At 34.4% G+C, this 24,639-nt stretch overlaps 2 protein-coding genes across 4 annotated transcripts; one reads left to right on the top strand and one right to left on the bottom strand.

Annotated features, from left to right (window-relative positions):
* Window positions 1-411: 411 nt before the first annotated feature.
* THO1 (nuclear matrix protein-like protein) lies at window positions 412-13,897 on the bottom strand. 2 transcript variants are annotated; one of them, XM_023686575.2, is made up of 23 exons: window positions 13,738-13,897; window positions 12,998-13,081; window positions 12,033-12,107; window positions 10,932-11,025; window positions 9,288-9,433; window positions 9,100-9,171; window positions 8,037-8,109; window positions 7,870-7,935; window positions 7,646-7,692; window positions 7,130-7,201; window positions 6,850-6,975; window positions 6,665-6,730; window positions 6,533-6,574; window positions 5,871-5,987; window positions 5,710-5,792; window positions 4,598-4,664; window positions 4,020-4,091; window positions 3,760-3,810; window positions 2,347-2,406; window positions 2,114-2,263; window positions 1,204-1,496; window positions 786-861; window positions 412-693 (listed from the first exon to the last, which is right to left on the bottom strand). In XM_023686575.2, the coding sequence occupies exons 1-21, from the start codon at window positions 13,738-13,740 to the stop codon at window positions 1,236-1,238; spliced, it is 1,827 nt and encodes a 608-aa protein (XP_023542343.1). In that variant the 5' UTR covers window positions 13,741-13,897; the 3' UTR covers window positions 412-693; window positions 786-861; window positions 1,204-1,235. The 2 variants fall into 2 exon arrangements, with proteins under 2 accessions (XP_023542343.1, XP_023542342.1); XM_023686574.2 differs by having other exon boundaries at window positions 412-651.
* Window positions 13,898-16,427: 2,530 nt separating this feature from the next.
* RBR1 (retinoblastoma-related 1) lies at window positions 16,428-23,771 on the top strand. Of its 2 annotated transcripts, none has more exons than XM_023686066.2 (19): window positions 16,428-16,673; window positions 17,146-17,254; window positions 17,384-17,488; window positions 17,576-17,718; window positions 17,819-17,915; window positions 18,040-18,086; window positions 18,253-18,451; window positions 18,692-18,758; window positions 18,854-19,033; window positions 19,136-19,329; window positions 19,441-20,317; window positions 20,586-20,748; window positions 20,842-20,914; window positions 21,360-21,536; window positions 21,660-21,779; window positions 21,867-22,011; window positions 22,116-22,228; window positions 23,137-23,261; window positions 23,386-23,771. In XM_023686066.2, exons 2-19 carry the CDS (start codon window positions 17,165-17,167, stop codon window positions 23,534-23,536), a joined length of 3,066 nt encoding a protein of 1,021 aa, XP_023541834.2. In that variant the 5' UTR covers window positions 16,428-16,673; window positions 17,146-17,164; the 3' UTR covers window positions 23,537-23,771. The 2 variants fall into 2 exon arrangements, with proteins under 2 accessions (XP_023541834.2, XP_023541833.2); XM_023686065.2 differs by having other exon boundaries at window positions 16,428-16,715.
* The last annotated feature ends 868 nt before the right edge of the window (window positions 23,772-24,639 follow it).

Raw genomic sequence — 24,639 nt, 5'->3', positions numbered from 1 at the left:
TTATTCCTTCTCGTTAAAGAGGGTTCAAATCTCTAATCTCGTAGAACATGTCTTAACTAATTGAGTTAAACTCAACTCGACGTACTCTACTCCTTAATAGAAGCCTTTCATAACCTGTTCTTAATCTTAGATCCTTAATAGAACCTTATTAATAGAAGCCTTTCATACTCTGCTCCTTAATAGAAGCCTTTCATAACCTGTTCTTATGAACTAGAGTAACCGATCTTCTAAATATGCTTTCATGATGACGTACGATAAGCTCAAAACCCGAAGCTCCTAAAAGATCGTGAAACTCTTCCCATAGAGGTACCAATAGTTTTGGGACACACACTACAGCGAGAACGAGCTCCTACATGTTCACTAGGTTTTTAATTACTTAATTTACTATAAGATAAATTTAAGCAACTCATCTCATCATATGATTTTTTCCCATCACAAATTGATTTATCTAACTCATCATTGTGATGTGCTAACAGAAATAAGGGTGAAACATAATACCTCCAAATGATACAGCAGAAATACATGCAAGAATCACTTTGAAAATTTTAGCTGTAATAAATTATGTTACTGTCTACAAAGAGCCTCAAAGCCTCTCATACTGTTCAACTAAGTAACAAAAGAACCTGCAACTCTTCTTGGTCATTAGTAATCCTGAAATTTGTTAACATACAATTGTTAGACATTAAGAGAGCCCTGCATTTCAAACAAAGGATGCAAGATTAAGCCATACTGGAGGCTTTACATTTAAACGTTTTCCTTAACGTGAATTTACGTCAAAATCGTACCTCAACTCGACTGCATGAGCAGTCTTGTAGCAGCCGAAACAGCCAAACAAAACAGCTACTTTACGCGTAAGAATCACTGGGAAAGTGAACGTGAAAAGGTCAGCCATAGGGTTAATGGGTAAAAATGTGTGAGCAAACTTCATATTGAAGTGATTAGTGAAACCACAAACTTTGTCTTACATCACCATAAAATAACGGATGGAATTTTAGCAGCAAATAATGCCAATATCGAGGGCAGGAGTGGTTAAATTTAATCCTATTCATGAGTAAAGTTCAAACTTCAACATTTCAGACCCACCAGAAAGAAGAAATAAATTATTAATTTGCTTGTTAGGAAGACCAGAAAATGGGACCCTAAATTCTTCGATGGTTACTTGGAAGGTATGCAATTTGCTAGATATAAAAGAAAGATATGCACCTTGCTAGATATTAGAAGGGCTGCCGCACTAATCAACCTGCAGTATCCAAATCAACCTCTGCATCTGTCTCGCCATCAATCATACCCGGCTCTACCTCGGCATCGGCTTCCAACTGCCCTGCCTCTTGACCAATATCGGTGTCGGAGCTTTGTTTATTTTCTTCTGGAGTTGGAGTACCGCCTTGAGATACACTGCCAGCAGCAACGGTTGTATCGGCATCCATCGCCACTGATGGTCCATCAGGGTCACTTCTGGTTCCTTCACCATCATTCTCACTAGCTGGTGTTGCCATCTTTTGCCAAAATCCATTGATGAAAAATGTTAAAACAAAATAGAAAATAATTTCACAGAAAACATCAACACTAAAAATCAAGGTGAAAACTGAAATCCACAAGAAATCCACAAGAAACCCACAATCATTAGTGACGAAACCATGACGCATCTATTCACTATTTCGCTTTTCTCGTTGTTATTGGACGAAAAACCTCTCGGCGTTCATTGTGCACATTGCTCTTCCTAATGACACAATGATCTTTATGGATTATCCTTACACTAAAGAAAAGGATGTTATGTGGTCTACATCAACAAGGCACTCCTCTAAGCTATATGGTTCAGGTGCGTCCATCGCGTCTTCAAAGACGAGGTTAAGGATTTTACTCCTTTTTTAACACCTTATTTATCTAAATTTCATTGGCGAATGAAATAAAGGGAGTTTTCCGATGGGAAATTAATGTTGAAAGAATATAGTCAGGTGTTACACCAATACAAAGAATCAAATCCAAGAAACTATCAAAGGCCCCAAAGATTCTATCATTTCTTTCACACCATAAGTTTTTCATCAACATACATCACCTCAGAAGGGCCTGTACCCCGATATGTAGGACTAAAATGAAATTCTTTTATTTCTACCTGATTTTCTTCAGCTTGACGCATGGCCCCTTTCGTTTCTTCCTTCTTAGCACGTTTAGATCTCTCATTTGGTTTAGCTTGGTATTTGGATCGTACATCAGGTGGCAGGAGTTCCAAAGGCACGACTCCTTCAATGCCATGGTCGGTGAACTGTAATTCCACGTTAAATATTCAGTATCAAATTTTCTTCATTACATGAAATGCTAACGATTTTTGTGCAATTTAAAGCATACTCGAGAAAATCCTTCCAAGTCCTGCCGAGCTGAAAATCGAAGGCCTTTCCAGCAATAAACCTGAGTTAGGAAGAAACATCTTAATGATCAGTTATACAATTGGTCGAGTTGGTATCTTAAACATTACAAAATTGAGAGTTCTCCAATAAACAAAATCTTGGCACTTCTTTAACTTTTTGAAACGAATCATAACAGTACACAAAGTAAAAGCTAAAAAACTGAGGCTGAGAGGTCCAGACAATCCAACAAGGAAGAACGGCTTTAAAGCAGGATGCATTTTTTGAGAAGTGCTTCTTTAACTTTTTGAAACGAATAAACACAGTAAACATAACAGTACACAAAGTAAAAGCTAAAAAACTGAGGCTGAGAGGTCCAGACAATCCAACAAGGAAGAACGGCTTTAGAGCAGGATGCATTTTTTGAGAAGTTAAGATGCCCTGGAGCACATTTGGGATGACATTCTTAAAATTGTTTTGAAAATCTCTATCCTATGACCGTATATTCTACTCGAATCACCAATACAATTTCCGTACAAAGTTTTAGCATCTTTATGGTGTTCATCCAAAGTTCACTTTCTTCTTCATACAATTTCCGTACAAAGTTTTAGCATCTTTATGGTGTTCATCCAAAGTTCAATTTCTTCTTCATTTTAGCTTCACTCTATATTTTAAATGAAAACCTAGAATCAATTTGAAAACCTTAGTAACTAATAATTAACACAATCAGATGCCTTTTTATCCCCTCTAACACCCACCTACCCTAAGAAATTCAATCAGGTGCACAGCAAGATAGATAATGACTACTATTATTTTTCTTTTTCTGATGAAACTCTAACACCCACCGCTGGCAAATATTGTCCTCTTTGGGTTTTCCCAGTTTTCCCTAAAGGTCTTTAAAACGCGCCTGCTAGGGAGAGGTTTTCATGCCCTTATAAAGGGTGTTTCGTTCTCCTCCTCAACCGAGGTGGGATCTCACAATCCACCCCCTTTAGGGCCCAGTGTCCTTGTTGGCACTCGTTCCTTTCTCCAATCGATGTGGGACCACACAAAATTCACCCCCCTTCGGGACCCAGCATCCTTACTAGCACACCGCCTCGTGTCTACTCCACTTCGGGGAACAACCTCCTTGCTGACACATCGCTTGGTGTCTAGCTTTGATAACATTTGTAACGACCCAAACCCACCACTAGCAAATATTGTCCTCTTTGGGTTTTCCCTTTCGGGCTTCCCCTCAAGGTTTTTAAAATACGTCTGCTAGGGAGAGGTTTCCACACCCTTATAAAGGGTGTTTCGTTCTCCTCCCCAACCGATATGGGATCTCACAATTTTATTGAGGGAAAAAAATGTGTGGCATACAAAAAATATAAAAGTGAACCAAAAGGTAACAAATTTAATAGTATGGACCAAAACTTACTCGGTTACTTTTATGATGGTATTCCGCTTCAATTCCAGCAGACTCGTCCATCTGTAACACAGAAAGAATGACGTTCAGCCTATTAGGAGCAATATAAATATACTTATATTCATATACGTACATATATGTGTAATATACAGCTTTTTGCCACAGAAAAAGGCAAATTGAAACTAATATCAATATAATTTTATTTCAAACTATAAGGAGCAAATGGGTAAGAATAGTTCATTCAGGTAAAACAATGTGCTTAATATGCTTACATCCTCTGCCAAGGGTTTCCAATACTCAGAAATTGCAGGAGTGCGGACACGTTGAGGATCAGTCAAAGCATTCTGAGGAAATAAAAAATGATGTCAGTATATTCATACTCTATAGATACGTGAAGTGAATGGCCTGACCAGACCACAATTTACGTTTTTTATAACTAAATTAGAAAAGTAATTTTGTGCTCATTTATTGTTAGAGTTTTATATTAGTATAATTGTAAAAATATTAGTTGCGTTGTCCTTTATTGTCTTTTTACCCCCCTCCTACTTAAGTTGATCGTGTACGCTTGTATGTATATATAGCTCTTTAGTGGATAGAATAGAAATAATGATTCTCTCAAACCTTTAGCATTAACCTAATTAATCTTTATAATTCCCCAGGTGCAGACTTAGATTTTAGATTTTGAAAATTAAGGCTTAATATTTGGACAATAGAACCTCTTCCCTTGATAGCTAATTATGTTAAACTATGGGGAATTTTCCTCAAATAAAAAACAAAGGCTTGAACAAAATCATTTTAGTCAATATTAATTCCGAGCAATAATAACCGATGGTAACTGATAACTGCTCACCGGATTCTGATCAGCCCACTTCCACAATTGAGAGAGTTCTTTATTCCCTAATCTCCACCTTGGCCTACTGAAAAAAGTTTTAAGGAAAAACGATGAGTGACAGAGATAGGCATGAATCATTTTAAACAGGAAACAGAATGGGCCAGGAGGAGGAAGAAGGGGGGAAGCCAAAAGTGGAAAGAACAAAAAACATATAAAAGAAGAATAAGAAGAAAACAACAAGAATCAACCTCAATTCTAAGCATTCTTTATCATTTGAAAAAGATCAACCAAGAACCAACCTATTAATTCAAACATAACATGTATACATACATGTAAAGAACCGTTTACAGCAATAAGTAAGACTGAACATCCTACATCCAAAAGGCAAAGCCCGTAGTTGTTCCACTTCCAAATACACATTCAATCTTGTAAATTGAGAAATATGGAATGTCATGGAAACATTTAACAAAACAAAACAAACCTCTAACAATATAACCTCCTAATTAAACCAGCAAGTTGCAAATTGAAATGCATCCAACGTCGTGTTACAAACTTTAATGATCATCCACAAAATATTGAACTTCTAAAAGTTTCTCACCATCAAAATTTGTAATGTCGTGTAATGGTCTTGCAAAATTTGTTGAGATGCAAATAAGTCAACCTAGACTCCCACGATTGTTTAAGAAAATAAAGAGGCAATCCCTATGATTCGCTCTTGTATGAAAGAATAAAAAACTTAGGAAGAGAAATAGAAAAATTAAACTAAATTACTATTCCTGTCATCTACATCTAAGCAACAATTTTTTCTTTTTTCCTTCATGACTCATGCTGTGGTTTGATCATACACCAACCCTTCTAACTTTCACGACAGAAATAATTTGATTTTTATGAGACAGTTCAAGTAAGTTTTATAGAAAAACAGAGAATAAATAACTTATTTTGAACAAATAGCTTTCAATATTTTGTCCCCTCAACTGTTTCGTAATTTCGACTTACAAACACTGACAACTGATCTGGCTTTGAAAATGAAACCTTAGTATTGTATAATGTTTAGCCCGCACATAATTAAGACTTGGTTCCGCTACTTCCCAATATTTAAGTGAATTAAGCCCATTGACTAGAAGCCATACCGTTTTTTAGTTGCATCATGGGTGGTTTTCTTTTCAATTGGTTGCTTTTCAAAAGGAGGGCAACCATCACGTTTCCACCACACCTACAAGTACATTTGGGATAACGTTTAAGCTATAAAATGGTTATTGCGGAAAACAAGAATATGACAAGCAGGACTCACCCAATTATTTTCACGTTCTAATATATGCTCAATCTTCTGAAGAAATTCTTTTCCTCTTGGCGGTGTCACCTCAAGCAACTTCTTCACACGCTCCTCACAAGATTTAATTTCTTCTCTCTAAATTAAAAAAAAAAAAAAAAAAAAAAAAAAAAAAGGCATACAGTAATGCATTTAGAAAAAAACATTTAAGAAGGAAAAATAATAAATTTTGACAGGAAATAAACAGGAGGTATAGGAAAAGTATCCAACCATTTTATGTTAGAAGAAATGAATCAAAAGGAAAAAATAAAATAAAACTTTTGATGTTCCTTTAACCAATTCAGTATCAGCATCTAGCTGTCACCTTTCCATTAACCATAATAATTATAAAAAAGGGAAAAAAATGATATTTCTCAACGCCTCAGACATTGATGTTGAAAAGTTCTCATGGAAAAATACACACTTCATCAGAGATTTTGTTGGCTGGTAAATGGGGGTGAAAAACAAAACAAAATAGAATTTAACTTGGAATCGTTTCTAATTTTAAAAAAATAATAATAAATATCCAAGAAATTGATCAGAAGGCTAGAATCAACAAGAGAAATTTGTAATTTAAGATTCAAGTAAGGTTTGCAAGATAGTGGAAAGGGTAGAACTGCTTAAAAATAGCATATGTTACTAACCAGGGTTTCAGACGGAACATCTTTCTCATTCTTTCCTGGGGCCTATAATAAGAAAAATTCTAATTAGGACTACTGCAAACTTATCGAAAACCAATTCAGCATAACAATTTTAGAACATACTGTACAAACTACCTTTAGATAATCAAACAATATAAGGCACTGCACAAGAACGTGGCGTCGAAAACTTGGATCCTTTAACTGCAACACACAAAAAAAAGAAGGGAAATAGCAAATGGAGACACAGCCAAGCTAGTTGTCTGACAAGTAAAAATTTTAAAACTTAAGTAGTATTCATATGATCTATAGATCAAACTTACTTCTAAACCCATCAGTTTACTACTAGTAAGATATTTTATGCTGAAGGTTGCTGACTCCTCCTCCAACATGTTAGCATCTCCCTCTTCATCAGACAAAGGTTGTGCGTCAAAGGTATTCAACACAACCTTTATGTTTCAAAATCCAAAATAAATGCACTTTATGAGATATATGTATTTGAAAACTAAAACGTATCACAATCCACAAGTTTTTAAAAAAAAAAAAACACGAGCTAATTCTACATTAGTAAGAAACTAAATAGACAAGAACAAAAAGGTTTACCGTTAAACTCGATGTGAACTTTTGCCACTTTGTTGAAGCAAGAGTAAGGGAGGCAGGATTACAGAAGTATTCCTGGACAAGAATACACATCAAATTTTGTTACGATTACCCAAGAATTGAGACCGTTAAATTTCACAAAAATAATTGCATTAGCAGATGAAATTTTATAATAAGATGAAACTGCAAGATAGTAATATTATCGGAATTAAATTAATTAGATCATTATGAATTATGTATATACCTTTAAAAGAAATCATAATTATTTAATTTGTTTAAAAAAAAAGGATGTTGGTTCAATCAAAATTCAAAGGACAAATAAACTAACATTACAAGGCCAATACTCTTAGTATTTACCAAGAGAACTTTAAAAGATTATCAATTAGTCATTTAGTCAAAAGGTTGTCAGAAATTCTATATGGATTGGACTTCCAGACTCTACTTGAAAGATGAGAGGCAATCTTCAAACAAATGACAAAAAAAAAACCCACAGACCAGCATTTTATGTTCCAACATTACCTGTAAACTCCAAAAGGTCTTGTAAAAGTTGAAATCAATAGAAAAGCCTGAAACAAAGAAATGAAATATCACACGCTTGAATGTTAATGTAAATTTAAAATAATAAAAATAATAGATAAATAAATAAAAGCATGAAAGGAGAAAAAGAAACTCTAGTACTTTGATTTTCTAGAATGGAAAGAATATTGCCATTAAAGAAAAGATTAAATGCTGCAATAGCATACCATCTGGGGGTTCTTTCTCATATTTTGTTTCATTGGAGGTGTTGAACACTCCTTTTATATTCACAGCTGCAACAATAGATCCAGAGAATAATATATATGAAAAATATTCAATAAATATTAAAAAAAAAATAACATTACAAAATGAAGATGGGTTCTGAAATACATACCAGAACGTTCAGATAAAGGGAAAAAATGTGCTAGAAACATCAGAATGCGTCCACAAAACACCACATCACTTGCCTAAATTAAAATCGAAAAATTTGTACCATAATTATTCTTTTGTAAAAGAGAGAGAGATGGCTCAACTATACTGCTGATTGGAAAAGTATTTTTCTGATAAGCGGTGACCATTAATCAAAGAGAACAGAAATTTTCCTACATATAAATAAAAGTTTAAAAAAAAATTATGAGCAAATAAATATAAGTTGACCTAAAGGATAAGTTTAACAATCTATAGACTAGAATTAATTTTGTATTGAAATATGTTCATGCTCCATTTTTTGGTCTAATCATCATCCTGTTCGCTTGTTCTGATGGCAACCGATCACATTTCCCAGATTGTATCCCACAAGGATGTTATAGTTAATATCTGATAGCGGAGCACTGTCACTACCATTCATCACTAACTTAACAAGGTGCTAAAACTAGGTGTCAATGCTGCCAAAACTACTTTGTGGAGTGTTTGGTTGGAAAGAAATAGCAGAATTTTTAAAAAAAATAGGCAAAATATTAGTAGGAGGTGTTCAAATGAGCTAAGTTTTTTTTTTTTTTTTTTAAATACGAAACTCGAGAGTATATACGGGATCCGGTGTTTTTCAAGAAAAGGTCCGATCCATTAATATCATGATTGGGTCGCCCAGGCTGATCACCTTCAGAGATTTTGAGGCAGAATTGGCATACATGGAAAGAAGATACAACTAACTGGCAGGGGAAAGAGAAAACCCCCTCCCAGAGAAAGCTAAAATTAACAAAGTTTCATGGCACTTGTTCGGTTTCCAGGTTTTGAATTTACAATTTGTTTACACAAATCGGATTAGTTGGGAGGGATGAGTAGAGAAGTCTCAAGAAACCAATTAAATGTTTGTTCTTGCGTCTTAAAAAAAGAAAAGGAGAGAAAAGGAGAAAAGAAAAGAACTTCTTCCTCAAGTTCTGTGCATGTGAACCACTAGAAAATTTTCAAAATGAGACTTCAAAGATTAAAAATAATGCAATTGCAATATAATTTAGTACCTTTGATAGACGGCGAAGCAATTGATTGCACGTTCTCAACATGACAAGTTTTCCACGAGCAAAAAGCTCTTGCTGTGTACAAAAGAGCCATGCCATTTCAAAGCAAATAAAGGGACAAAGAATATCTGGGAGTTTAAAATTTACTTAAAAACAAAATGGACAAGATGTATTTCAGTACAAGAGGAAACCTTTCCCAATATATCTTGTTTACTCTCAATGTAACCAAAAATATCTTTGCAGTTCCTCAATGTTGACATTTCAGTCAGATCCTCCAACAGCTGGAATATCATACCTCCTTCAACATGCTCTTTCTCACAAAGATACAGAACAATGTCTAAGGCAAGAATGAAAACATTAAAGTAATTAAAATGTGCCCGAATGCTGAAGGATTAGATACAAACATTTTCATCATTAGTGCAGTTCCAATGCAGTAAAACCTTCAGACTACAAGTAAAATACATAGTCAAAACTACATAATTGTGGACAATTCCAAATAAAGATGCATCCATTAATGTTCAAAAATTTCGTCTCAATCCAGCTATCAGTCTTGAAAATTAAGGATTTAAAGAAACAGGATCCAAGATATGGAGTCCAGGTGCTCAAGCATATAAGATCATGTTTTCCTGATAGAAACATATAAGATTTTGTTAAGGGTGGAGTATGTCGAAATCATGATGCACATTGGGCTAATTGCCAAGCTAACACGACGAGTCATGGTAGGTTCTCAATTTATCTACATAAGATCACTCATTCATGCTTCCACACAAAATAAGGATGTTGAATGGCTTGGGATTTTTCCTATGATCATCTAAACTTCAAGAGGTGGAAAATTATGGTGCTTGGTCCTCTACCGATGAAAGCTCCATGTGAAGTTTGTGAAGGATGTGTTGTTAGCGAACAACATCATTAACAATTTCTGCAAGGAAAATCCTAGAGGACAAAAATGTCACTGATGTTTTGCACTGATAAACCCATGGTCCAATGGAAGTTAAAGTACATAATACGCATTTATTCATGATATGAACCAAGGAATGGCGAGCATTGCATGGCTTTTTGGACTCTAAATTGCAGTTTGAAGATCTTGAAATCTTGGTTTCATTACTTGCATCATATCATATTTATGGTTGAAATATGTGTCTTTTTTGAAGGAAAAATCTGAAGACTTAACTATCTTTAAAAGTCATGAATTGCTTGTACAGAAATAAGCCTTAACAATCCATGTTCAAGGTACCCTCTCTTTTAATAAATAATGGATACACACTAACCAGAGAGAACGAAGAATCATCTAGTGGCCAAATACCAAGTGAATTATGATGGAGGGAAAATAATAACTCTCAACCTAGTTTGGACATGCATGGAAGAAGATCAAAAAATTGTTTTGGTAAAGAAAGACCACCACAAGTCCCTCACCCTCACCAAAGCTCATCTTAATCAATACATTTCACGTCCTCCTATGTTTAAGAAAATGACATTTTGATTTTGCCATATTCTTGACATTGCAACTATTTTTCGGAAGCTCCTTCATTTCATGCTTCTACATTTTTATGGCCTTCTTGTACTTTTTTTTTTTTTCATCGTAAGTGGTCTTTTAAGGAAAAAAAAAAAAAAAAGATATATCCTTGTCATCGTCTATCTGTTTTTGTGATTCTCAGATATCAATTCTTTTAGAATAGAAAAAAAATCTGCTACTTCTTTTAAATACACAATAATTAATAAATCATATCATAAAAAAAATTAAAATCATATCTATGAATATCATTTCCTATCAGAAAAATAAATGAAAACTAGATCTTTAGGTTACAACAAAAAGTTTGAGTCTAATAATGTAATACCTAGAAGACGTGGAATATGACCCTGAGAAGTTTCATTGTCATCAATAGACATCCCATACTGCATTATTGGCTCCGCTGACTGAGCTGCAGATGACTGCACGAATATCCAATTGAAAATAGGCTTATCTTCAACAATACTAGAAAATATAAGTGTGAGGCAGAAGAATGGTATCCACATTTGAAATTTAGAAACACTATAAAACACTCATCCCGACCAATGGATAACTTTCCGCTATTATTCTTCTTATCATTTCCATTTTATCCCATTGAATTAATACACTTTTACTTCAAGATAAACTGATAAATATTCCATTTAATATAAGGATAGAGACAAGAAAGACGTGTCCATAATGAACAAACACTGTTTCTTTTTAAAGTTTGAACTTGAAGTATCAAGTAAAAGAAATTGGTTTTATTCCTTAGTGTTAATGTCCAGATGTTAAAAGAAACCTAGAATAACTAATCAACCTTCCTTTCTTAACAAAATAATGTCCGTTATAAAACTATATAATCACACACAAAACAAACAAAAAGAGTTTCCTTCCATCTCTAGATTTCTCAAATAATCCGATTGCTCCATTCCAGAGCAGCTCCCAAAGACTTTTCTGCACTCAGCCAAATGCTTTTGCCTGCTTTCTCAACTTGTGGCCCGAAACAATCGTTACAAGTTTTCTTAGGCATAATATGATCGACCTGACCCATGTTTAATTTGCAAAACAAGGCTATCCAGCAGAAATTACTATATTGACAAAGGATGAATAAATGGTCCTGGCTTCCCCATTCTTATTACAAACAATACAACACAATAAGCTAACAGCCGTATTAGGAAGCCTTCTTTGTACCTCCTCTATGTTGACTCTCCCATGGTTTAGGATTTGAAATTTTTTTAAATCACTAGACATGTACATAAAAAATAAATAACAAATTAAAAAAAAAGTCTTAATTATGAGACAAACTGTTGTGTATGTAATTTACATATTTTCAATTTCTATATAGTAAGACCTCCCGAGATTGCTAGATTAACAAGAAAACAGAGCATACTTCTAGATTTCAAGATCTCCTTTAACCGCTCAAGTAAACAAGCTCCAAAGTTTAGCTTACCACCAATTCTTGAAGTAATCGCCTTAGAATATTCTCCAGCAACTGATTTTCATCTTGTGCCAATTTTGTGAGCTTCTGTCATATGAAAAATAAAGGATTAAACTAAGTAAAAGAAAGATCTAAAGAGAAATCGTTTTTTTTTTTTTTTTTTTTTTTTTGCAACTAATAAACAAAGCTTTCATTTAAAATCAATGAACATATATAAAGGGACCTACAAATTCAAAACCAAAACAAAATAAGGCTACACAAAAACTTTAAACTAGTAACGAACAATAGTAACTCCTTATAAATGGACACCAAGAAAAAGGCCTTGAACCTAGCCAAAGACCAAACTTCATCCAACATGCTCTCTCAAGTTAAAGACTTTGTTCTAGATATTTAGAAAATATGATGCCAAGCTTAAAAATTCATAAGTCCTCACTTTTAGAATGTCTATTGATCAAAAGAATGGTTCTCAAAACGAGGTCATTGGACTACTAGATTAACCATTCAAGTGGAGAGGGTCCTCAAGCTCCCATGGGGTCAGCCAACTCTAACAAGAATTTTTCTGGGAGAAAGAAAAATGATCTCTTGAAGGAAAATGACCAGGAGGGAAGGAAGCCACCATTCTTGAGTATCCTTATTGCGGATGGGCCATTTTGTAAGCCCTAATTCTTGAGTGCTGGGAGGCCAGAGGAGATGCCTTGTCCCCAGCCTTCTCTTCTTTTTTGTGTGTATATTCTTTCGATCATTAAATCCTTTCAGCCTCTTATATATAGTGATAATAATGATCCAATGAGAAGAAACAAACTAGAACAGAATCCTCACCCCCCAAAAAACCAAAAAAAAATTCAACTCTAAATTTATTGGTCAAACTTGCACTTTCCATCTGACTTTAAAACATTCAATACTCAATGAACTCTATACGAACTTATGAGGTGTTATTTTAATGCCATACAATTAGTCCGACGTTTTAGAGTAGCTACCTGAGGTTTGATAACATCTTGAACTGTCTGCAGAGCAAAATTTTCTGGTGGCCCCGTTTGTAATATGGCTTTCCGGAACTCTTCCTGGAAAATAAGAAAACAGCTGCATGATGCTTGGAGAACAATGTATTAAAATATATACATATACATACAATACCAGAATTGATTTGAATAGTTTCTGGATCAAAATGCCCAAATACTAATAAACTCATCTAAGTTCCTATATCACCAAACACGGATCGAATTGTTCCGCTAAAAGAATCGATTGTTTGCAGCTGATATAATCAATTACAGCCTGACTATTCAATTTCCTTAGTACACTGCCCTATTTGAAAGTAAAGGAATCTATAACTTCAGCTTTTCAACTGAAATTTTATCGATTACAGCCTGGTTATGAACTTCAAACAGTATAAACATGGAAAATCATGCTTCTACCCTCGCATTCAAAATAAAAATTTCCGGTTAACCATAAAAGAAGTTCGAAACCCGTCCGAGATAATCCTAACAGCTAATAACATGCATTCTCCGAACCAGAAAACCCTCCACTCAAAATCATCAATTGAAACAAACATTTCCGTGCCTTACTAAACAATAATTTCATAGAAAAATTGAGAGTGATGCGTTCTGAACAATAACCATTGCCATCCAGGCCGCTAAAAGGGCTGGAGAATCCCGCACTACAATTTACACTAGAACAAAGACCTTAAGAACAAATCCAGGCTCGTAGAATGTAAGTTTACCATGACGAAGATTCAGAAATTGGCAGTGGCGAGTGATTCCTATGCGTTCTGGAGACTGAATCATCAGCTGGCAGAAAACACGTCGACTCTTTGTGTCGGCCGAGCTTCGAAGTCCTCTCCTATGAACGAAGAGAACGCGATGAAAGCGTTCTTTCGCAAATTTCTTATTGAATTTTTTTTTATTTATTTATAAATTTAGCATAAATTATAGTTTCTAAAATTTTAAATTTTTTAAATATGTTGTCGAAAAAAATATGTAAATAAAATATTTAAGAATTAAATAACTTGTGTATTGTATGGTAAATGTTATTATAACTCCATATAATTTTTATTTTATTGTTTTATTAAATTATTTAATTTTTAAATTAATTTTAGTTTTATAAGTTTTTCTAGTTTATTTTATAATAAATTTTAAAATTATCTTTTTAATAAAATTATATAAACATTTAATAATAAATATTTAGTCTAATTTATATTTAAAAAATTAAATATTGCATCATGAAATAAATTATATTAAATGAGATATTTATAGATCTTGTAACATTATAATAATTTATTGATAAAATAATAATATACCTTAAACTTTAATTTAATCTTTATAATTTTAAGTTATTTACTTTGTTTAACCATCAAAATTAATAATTATTCTGAAATAAATTATTTTAATATAATTATACACACATTTATTTGTAAGTAATTACTACAGTAATCGGATTCAATAATTAATTATATCAAAAATCAAATAAAAGCTGATCGGTATAATTTAATTAATTTATTTTTTTAATTTTATAAATAATTATAGCGTTGACTTTTAAATATTTTAAATTAAGACGTAACTCGAGCATGCTAATGGCTTATTTATATAAAAATATATAAATAATAATAATATTCATCCAAATAACCACGAGTTGTCGTTGATTCTTCAACATCAGTCGGTTATTTTTACCCAAACTTCATTCTGGTCATGGATTGATCACCCAAGTTCGGGTCTATAAGGTCCCATAAAGCTTAGCTTTCGCTACGGCTCCGATGGATTCCCTTAACCAAGCCACTGCCTATGAGTCGTTGACTCTTTCATCAACAAGCACGTGATCAAAGTCCTGACCTCCTCTCACTGCTTAGGAGTTTACGGGTTCATGCTCTATTTCACTTTTTGATGGGGTTCTTTTCACCCTTCACTCACGGTACTATTTCACTATCGGTCACTTATGAGTATTTAGCCCTGCAAGGTGGTCCTTGTTGATTCACACGGGATTCTACACGTCCCATGCTACTCAGGTCACAACGTAAGCTAATGATGCTTTTGGCTACTGAACTCTCGGCGTTTAGGGCGCAGCACTCCCACAGTAACAAGTCCACATACCTTAACACGGGCAGTAATTTAGTATAAAAACTCTAATTTAATACAATTTAGTGCACAAAATTTTATATTTTAACAATTTAATCATTGTATTTTCAAAATCATAATAATTTAACCGTTTCGACGACCTGCCAAATGCAATTAACAATGCCATTGAGTTTTTTCATATTATCCCGATATTCAAAATTAACGTTCATGGCACGTGCACATTGTATTCCCATCTCGTGTGTATATTTACTACACCACTCTTATTAAAATTACAACAATATTCATGTTTGGTAATTAAAATTAATATTGTTAAATAAATTGAAATATTGATTAATATTTTAAGTAATAAATTAATTTTAACCTAAGATTTAAAAAACAATTTTTAAGACTAAGGATGAAATAATTACCAAAATTAAGCATTTAAATATATAGAAAAACGAAATTTAAAATGCATTAAATTTGCAACGGAAATAAAATAAAAAGACGTTTTAACTTATTTTTACAAAATAGGAAAATGAGGATAAAGTAATTAATAATTATCGAATATATTATTAACAAATTTGGAATATAGTGTTATTATTATTATTATTATTAGTTTGTTTTTGATGACCTGGAAATTCCTTCTCAAGTCTGGGCCACGAGAATGCGTATCGTCTCATCGGTCATTGTAAACGACGTCGTATCGGAAGACGAAAAGGCCAATCCCATGGGCCCCACTCACACGGGTGGACCGTCTCATTGATGATGTTGACTTTTTACCTTGGTAACTTTTATATTTAATTATAAAATTAATTTTCAACGTTTGATTTAATAATTTAAATTATAAATTTTATTTCGGCACAAAATTTAAAATTTAAAACTTTATTAGACAGAAATTTAATTTATATCTGATAAAATAAATAATTTTATTTAAAAAAAATAATTATGAGTATAATTTCGGCTATTATTTTTAATATTTTAAATTTATATGGACAAGGAATTCGAATTAAAATATTGTTTATAAAATGAAATAAAAACTAAATTGAATGAATAAACATGAGTTGGAGCAAATTATAAAGATAAATTTTTATTTAATTTTTTGTTTAAAAAAAATGATCGCGGATGAAAATCTGTAATTTAACCACGGTAAAAGTAAAAGAAGGTAAATTCCGCCACCTAGCCATAACGGCGTTTACCCGGTTCTTCATACCCGAGTGCGACCGAGCGAATCCCGTAACGGTGGGAATTTTTGGCGGTAAAAGAACCTAACGTATTCCACGCGTCGATCTCCCATTGGATGGGGATGTATGTATGTATATCAAGCATGGTATGATGACATGTTGTTGTTTTTCCCGCGCAAGACCATGCTAAAGGGTTTTCCTGGGAAGAGTGAGAACAGAAGCCCCAAAATTTTAGAGAGAGAAGGGGAACGGAGGAATTCAGAGAGAACAAGCGACAGAGTGAGAAGATAGGGTTCGCGGTTTCGCCCTGGATTCAGTCTCGACGGAGAAAGCCGGCCATTGGAAGGGTTTCTTTACTGGATCTGCTGGTTGGTGGGAGTTCAATTAGAGATCGGACTCATTTCTGAAGCCTTTGGCGAGCAGTTTTGGTCTGTTTTTTTTTCTTGTTTTTCTTCCTCGTGGTTTTTAAGGTGCGTTTTTTCCCGTTCAATGCTGTCGTGCTCTTCGTACCATGAATTTTTCTTGGTTGCTTGTCGGCGCTTTGTTGTAAACTCGTTTCCGAAATTTTATTTTTGAAGTACGTGTGTATTTGGAGGGAATAGAGGTGATTTTGAAGTGATAGGTTGGGTATTTGCTGAGAAAACGAGTATGGAAATTCCCATAGGTAGATTTTGTAGGAAGGAGCTGTTTAGTAATTAGTTTGTGGGTGTGTGGGTGTATGAACTAGCTCACTCGTTTGATAAATGTCGGGGGTTTGTGTTCTAGAGAATTGATTTTTACTGTACTCTTCGCATTTTTTTAACTATTGAAGGCGCTCTCATTACTAGCTTCGGAATACCTGTTCTTGTAGTTTTAGTTTTTGAAATTTAATTAACTGAATGGATTGTATGTATAATCTAGGGTTGTGTTCACGGAAAACATGGAGGAGACGAAGCCATCAGCTACAAGTAATTGCCATACTGATGGCGAACCAGACACTGTTGAAGTTCAATTCACAGAATTGTGTCAGGTGTTTTTTTCCCCTTCTGATGTCTTTCTAGTTGTGATTTGTTCTTTTTTTAGTGCACACATAACTTGTACATTTATCCAAGTCATATCATTTACATAAAATTTTACTGTGATTATAATTTGGCTGCAGAATGGATTACGTCTGGATGAGAGTTGTTGTAATCAAGCGTTGAAGTTATTTAGAGAAACCAAGCACCTTTTGGTGGCGAATATATCAGCAATTGGGAGTGGAATTGTATATATATCTTTTAATTGTTTTCAAGATTGATTTATTCTTTTTAATAAAAATCCCCTTAAATCTAACCAAGTTTTACTTTAACAGCCTGAAGAAGCCGAACGTTTTTGGTCTGCTTTTGTTTTATATTCTGTGAAGAGGCTGAGAGATAAGGATCCAGAGAGTTCACATTCAGGACCTGAGAACAATAGCTTCACTTTATGTCATATATTGAGAATTTGCAAGCTGAAGTACGTTTTTATTGATACTGTTTTGTTTCACTTCTTAGTAGATTCTATTTGTATAGACTTTATTATTCATTTTTTTTTTGTTATCCTGCTTATCATCCAGTATTGTAGAATTTTTTAAAGAGCTGCCTCAGTTTGTTGTTAAAGCTGGTCCAGTATTGAGTAATATCTATGGTGCGGATTGGGAAAATAGACTAGAGGTACAGTAATTTTTGGCATATATTTTGAGAGCTTATTTATACAATGTTATCATGTATTTTTGAATTAAGAGCGTATTTTATTTAAATTACTTATCGTTTTTCTCGTGTATTTCCATTTTTGTAGGCAAAGGAGTTGCAGGCTAACTTTGTCCATTTGAGCCTCTTAAGCAAGTTAGTCTTCTTTCCTTGGTGCTTTGCGAGATTCATTAGGGACTCTAAACTAGTTTTTTTTTTTTTTTTTTTTTTTGTTATAGCATCTTTTATTTCCTTGCCTTGTTTGCATTGTGCAAATCATTCCAGATTTCGTAAATTATTTAAATCAAACCTATGTTTCAAGGTACTATAAGCGTGTCTACCAAGAATTCTTCTCCACCAGTGATGCTAATGTTGACAAGCAGTCAGCTAAATCCTGCCATACTGGTTACTTGTCTGATTACCATCGTTTTGGATGGTTGTTGTTTTTGGCACTTCGTGTACATGCTTTCAGTCGTTTTAAGGACTTGGTGACCTGCACCAATGGTTTGGTTTCCATTTTGGTGAGTTTTGTTCTTCTATGAATCTATGACTGCTGTAATTAGTGATAATGGAATGATCTAAGTAGCATTAATTGATCGATGCTGTTCATGAGTTATCTTTTTCTCTGGTCAATCTGAACATAACATTCAGGGTGCTAAAATTATTATTGTGGACTAGAATCATATCAGATTTATCAAACATAATGTTGGATATATGTACAAATGACCACCCAGCCTTATAAGCAGTAAACTCTTTGACAGGCTATATTAATTCTTCATGTTCCTGTTCGTTTCAGAAACTTCAACATTCTTGACTCTGAACGTTTCGGTAATATTCTCTCCAAATTTGTTATGCCATTTATTTTATTATAAAAAAAGTTGTCTTTTTCTTATAGTTGCTTAGCTCGCCTATATTTTGTTCAGTTAAGAAAGGAGGAAAAGGAGTGGACCTTCATAGATCACTTTGTAATGTCTATGACACCTCAGAGGAAGAACTGAGGGAAGTAATGGAGAAGGCAAATAGTTTGATAGAAGACATTTTGAAGAAGAAGCCTTGTTTGGCTTCTGAATGTAACAGTCAAAGCTTGGAGAATATCGACACTGGTCAGTTCCAGTGTGCTGCATTTGATGATTCAGTTGCACTCTATTTTATATTTTACATGCCCTTCGCGAAATTTTCATTTTTTCCTTCGGCATTTAATGCAGAGGGTTTGATATACTTTGAAGACTTAATGGAGGAGTCATCTCTTTCATCCAGTTTAGAAATTCTAGAAAAGGACTATGAAGATGCAATTCGTAATAAAGGTGAGCTTGATGAGCGGGTGTTTGTTAATGACGAAGATAGTTTACTTGGGTCAGGCAGCTTGTCAGCAGGTGCTGTTACAATGAGTGGCATCAAGGTATTTTCTTTTGAGTTATGCTCATATTCCCTTGCAGTGACAACCTACATATTGGTACTTTTTTTTCTTATATTCCCATATGGGTTATGATTTTGCTCCTAATCTCTTCAGAGGAAGTTTGACTCAATGGGCTCACCTGCAAGGATGATAACTAGTCCAATGTCTCCACTTCGCTCTCCTTCACATGTTAATGGCACTCTTAATAGTGGCAATGCAAAACTTGCTGCCACACCTGTTAGCACAGCTATGACTACAGCAAAATGGCTCAGAACTGTTATTTCTCCACTTCCAGCAAGACCTTCACCAGAGATGGAGCGCTTTTTGGCTTCATGTGATAGAGATGTAACTAATGATGTAGTTCGCAGGGCACATATAATATTAGAGGCTATATTTCCAAATAGTGCTCTAGGAGAGCGTTGTATACCTGGAAATTTACAAAGTGCAAACCTCATGGATAACATTTGGGCAGAACAGCGACGACTAGAAGCACTGAAGTTATATTATAGAGTTCTGGAAGCAATGTGCAGAGCAGAGTCTCAGATGCTGCATGTGACTAATTTGACCTCTTTGCTGACTAATGAGAGGTTCCACAGATGTATGCTGGCTTGTTCTGCCGAATTGGTTTTGGCCACACATAAAACTGTTACAATGTTGTTTCCTGCAGTATTGGAGAGAACTGGCATTACAGCTTTTGATCTTAGTAAGGTGATAGAAAGTTTCATTAGACATGAAGAATCACTTCCTAGAGAATTGAGGCGACATCTTAATTCGTTGGAAGAACGGCTATTAGAGAGCATGGTATGGGAAAAAGGTTCGTCAATGTATAACTCCCTGATTGTTGCTAAACCTTCCCTTGCTGCTGAAATAAACCGTATGGGTTTATTAGCCGAACCCATGCCATCTTTGGATGCGATTGCTGTTCAAATTAACTTTTCTGGTAGTGGGGTATCAACCATGCCGATTCCGCAAAAGCATGAGAGTTTGCCAGGTACTCTTCATCTTTGGTTTATTAGCATTAATTTCAATTGGTTAACACATGGACATGACTTGTAAAATGCAGCATTAGCAGAAAATAATCTAGTTGTCATCTTAACGTTTGCAGAAATCATCAGTTTTTGTGTTCTAATCTTTATAGATAGAAATGATTTTGACTGCCTTGGAGTTTGTCTCTGTCCAAAAGCGTGCATTTAATTTAACAAATATGTTTCTTTTCTTTCCCTAAATTATGAACTTGGATCTGTATGGCCATCCTTCAGGTCAGAATGGGGATATAAGGTCACCAAAAAGATTGTGCACAGACTTAAGAAGTGTTCTAGTGGAACGGAATTCCTTTACTTCTCCAGTGAAGGACCGTCTCCTGGCGTTCAGTAATATTAAGTCTAAGCTTCTACCACCTCCTTTACAGTCGGCATTTGCAAGGTATAATCTGCCTCTTCTAAGTGCTACTACTAAAGCGTCATCTTTTGGCTACTACTAAACCATTATTTACATGCTTTATAACTTTATTTACAGTCCTACTCGGCCTAATCCTGGAGGAGGTGGTGAAACATGTGCCGAAACTGGAATTAGCATATTTTTTAGCAAGGTATAAAAATATCTTCTAATTGACTTTTAATTGGAAGTGTAGTGGTCAGTCATTAACTGTATGATTGTATAAGATACCGTGGATTTGTGAGAAGGTTAAGGATATCTACTTCTGTGGTATCAAGATAACTGAACATTTTTGGACAACCTAATTCGTGATTTCTAAAGGACAGTAAGATGACAATGTAATAAAAATGGTGAATGGATCAAATTACTTGACTTATTACTCAAATAATGTTATTAAAGTTTGGGGAGCAAATGGCAATGATAAGTGTGTGTGACCTGCACTCTTTATTCACATGTTGAGAATATGAGATCTCTCATCATAGTGGATTTTTTCTATTCTGTTTCCCCTTACCATTGCTGTTATCTATGATTTTTATTTTCCTATTGTTTTCCTTTAACCATTTTGATAATAAGCGCTTTGCACGATTTTCAACTTTTAGATCGTCAAGTTGGCTGCTGTTAGAGTAAATGGTATGGTGGAAAGGTTGCAGTTATCTCATCAGATCAGGGAGAATGTCTACTGCCTTTTCCAACAGATACTCAGTCAAAAGGCATCATTATTATTTAATCGTCACATTGACCAGATCATCCTCTGTTGTTTCTATGGCGTTGCAAAGGTTTGCTCTAAAGGATGTTGACAGAGATTTTGATACCTGCTCTTCTTTTTTTTAAAAAGAAAGTTTTTGATACTTTTGGGTTCAGTTTCTTCATAAGCAAGCTTAACACAAACGATGTTGCAGATATCTCAATTGAGCCTCACGTTTAGGGAAATCATTTACAACTACAGGAAGCAACCACAATGCAAGCCACAGGTCTTTCGCAACGTGTTTGTCGATTGGTCTTCAGCACGTCGTAATGGGGTATGCTGTTTTTTTACTTAAAAAGAATTTGGTTAATAAATGCACATTGCAATGGGAAGTCTAACTCCTTGAATGCTCTGGATTCAGAGATCTGGACAGGATCATGTGGATATAATTACGTTCTACAATGAAATATTTATTCCGTCTGTAAAACCTTTGCTTGTTGAGATTGGCCCAGCTGTTTCGACCATGAAAACCGACAGAGTTCCTCAAGTCATCAATAATAGTGATGGTATGCCTGGTCAAGTTTATTTTGGCTGTAATGGTGATTTCGTCTTTGCAGTTTACATATCATTTCTAAATACGTTTTTTGGTCTTCTTTTGTCTTATGATTAGCACCTTGTCCTGGATCACCTAAGATATCTCCTTTTCCAAGTCTTCCCGATATGTCTCCAAAGAAAGTATCTTCAGCACATAATGTTTATGTCTCTCCGTTAAGATCATCAAAGGTATTTGTATATTCATGCATTCGATTTAATTTATCTTGTACCACTGGGTGATCTGCGTTTTTTTTTTTGCTCTCTAATCCGCTGAATTGGTCATTTGAATGTTTTCTACAACTTATCGAGTCCATATTGCACCGTTGAATCCGAACAATAATTTAATTTATTTCCTTTTAACTTGAGGCATGATATTGTTCAGCATTCGTGTTACAAGTTTCACAGGCTATCTTTTGCATCGTTTTATTCTTAAAATATCATGTAATAATCTTTATTCTGATGCAACAATTAAGGTAACCATGCACCGCAACACATAGCTATGGTAATGTCGATGTTTCAGTTCGACATACACGCCCATCAATAATTTGAAAAAAAGTTGGATAAAATTATTCCCATGGGTCATCATTGTGTGTGGCACGTATCGTTTATGATCACATGACTTGTTGCTTATCTTGCCTCACAAAAAAAGAGGGAAGAAAAACTTATTGCTTATCCTTGTCATACCCTTATCCGTTTAATAGATGATCCGTATCTCATGGTTTCTTATGCTATAACCTGGCCCAGAGTTGGCACTTTTTAAATGTGTGGAGTTTTTAGTGGACCCGTGGCACCTCCTTTATTCATATTCCATTCTGTTGTGGCATGTCGTTGTCTTTAGTTAAATTCTATCTTTGGGGCGTTTCATCCGGATATATTCTTATGAGATCTCTGATTGAAGTTAATTGTTCTTGTTAGTCTTTCAATAACCACATCACTTGATGATTAGTGACCAATGGTAAGTTGCCTTAGTAGTAGCACGTTAAACAATATTTGGGGTGGAAGATTTGAACTTTTGATCTCTTGATTGAGAATATATTTCTTAACTAATTGAGCTATAATGTGTGTTATTTAACCAACTTTTGAAAAATTGTGTACAGATGGATGCGTTGATTTCACATAGTTCTAAAAGCTACTACGCTTGCGTGGGAGAAAGCACTCATGCGTTTCAAAGCCCTTCAAAAGACCTCACCGCCATAAACAACCGTTTGAATGGTTTGAATGGGTACGCTTCAATTCACGTCAACTTAATTTTTGGAATGCCATTGGTTTTTAAAAAGAAAACAGGATTTTCGTCATTAATAAAGTGGCATCGTTAATATGCTAATTGACAACATTTCTTCGATTAGAACACGAAAACTCCGAGGCACGTTAAATTTTGACGACGCGGACGTTGGTTTGGTCAGTGATTCTCTGGTGGCTAACAGCCTTTACCTACAAAATGGAAGTTGTGGATCATCTTCAGGTGCACCAATAAAATCTGAACAACCTGATTCTTAGCTTACAATTTTCCAAACCCGCAGGTACATATATCTATCTATCCATATATATATATATATATATATATATATGTTCTCTCTTCTCCCTCTCACTCTCTTTGCCTCTAAAGTTGTATTACCACGGGGGTATTGTATTGAGCGGTGAGTTAGTGTGTAGAATAGCCGCCACCACTCCCCTTTGTTTTAGGCACCCATCTGGAATTTGTAGTTGGCTATAATTATTTAGTTTAGTTCAATTTCAGCTGTCTTCAATTTGAGCAATTTAATTCATTGCAGCTGTTATATGATAATCTATTACCATATTCACCAGCAAATGTGCCAATGATCTAGGTAAGATATTATGTAACAAGGAGTAATGTGTTAGTGTCTTCGTTTTTGACCCTAAGATGTACATTGAAACGTGAATTCGGATGATGAACTGCCAAATTTTTTTATCCAATCACATGGAAGTCCATTTGTTCGTAGGCCAAAAACAATTGTTTCACTTTAATAATGTGATGTGGTGTAGAGAGATTTAAATTTCTAACCTCTAGATTAAGTGTGTTTGACCTAATCAGTTGAACTATGATCAAGATGGTGTAAAAAAACAATCGTATCGAAATTTAGAATTTAGAAAAGTTGAATTGGAATTAAAATTACTAATGCTCGTTAAAGTGTATAATTGTATTGCTGTTGAATTGGAATTAAAATTACTAATGCTCGTTAAAGTGTATAATTGTATTGCTGTTGAATTGGAATTAAAATTACTAATGCTTATTAAAGTGTATAATTGTATTGCTCTCAGTGTAATTGTTTCGATATTTCCTTACGACTTGACTTGGATTGTTTACGAGAGAGATTGATAGTGAAGATTCGTGGATTTGGACCGACACCCCAAATGCTATTTAACCTAGCTTTTTTTTTTTTTTTTTTTATGAAAAAATCAAGTTATCTAACATTTTTCAAATATTTATTGTTTTTTTTTCCTCTAACTTTTGATTACTTCTCCTCCCTATTTTCTCCTGTCCACTTTCTTCCCACTGAGAAAAAATGAGAGGGAAGAGAGGAGACCACTTTGAAAAAAGAAAAAATGAGAGGGAAGAGAGGAGACCACTTTGAAAAAAA

The sequence above is a fragment of the Cucurbita pepo genome, chromosome 9 (genome assembly GCF_057944985.1).
Source record: "Cucurbita pepo subsp. pepo isolate OVF chromosome 9, ASM5794498v1, whole genome shotgun sequence".
In the NCBI taxonomy this organism is placed as follows: domain Eukaryota; kingdom Viridiplantae; phylum Streptophyta; class Magnoliopsida; order Cucurbitales; family Cucurbitaceae; genus Cucurbita; species Cucurbita pepo.
The sequence above is the reverse complement of the archived record's forward strand: the minus strand, read 5'-3'. Positions and strand labels throughout refer to the sequence as shown.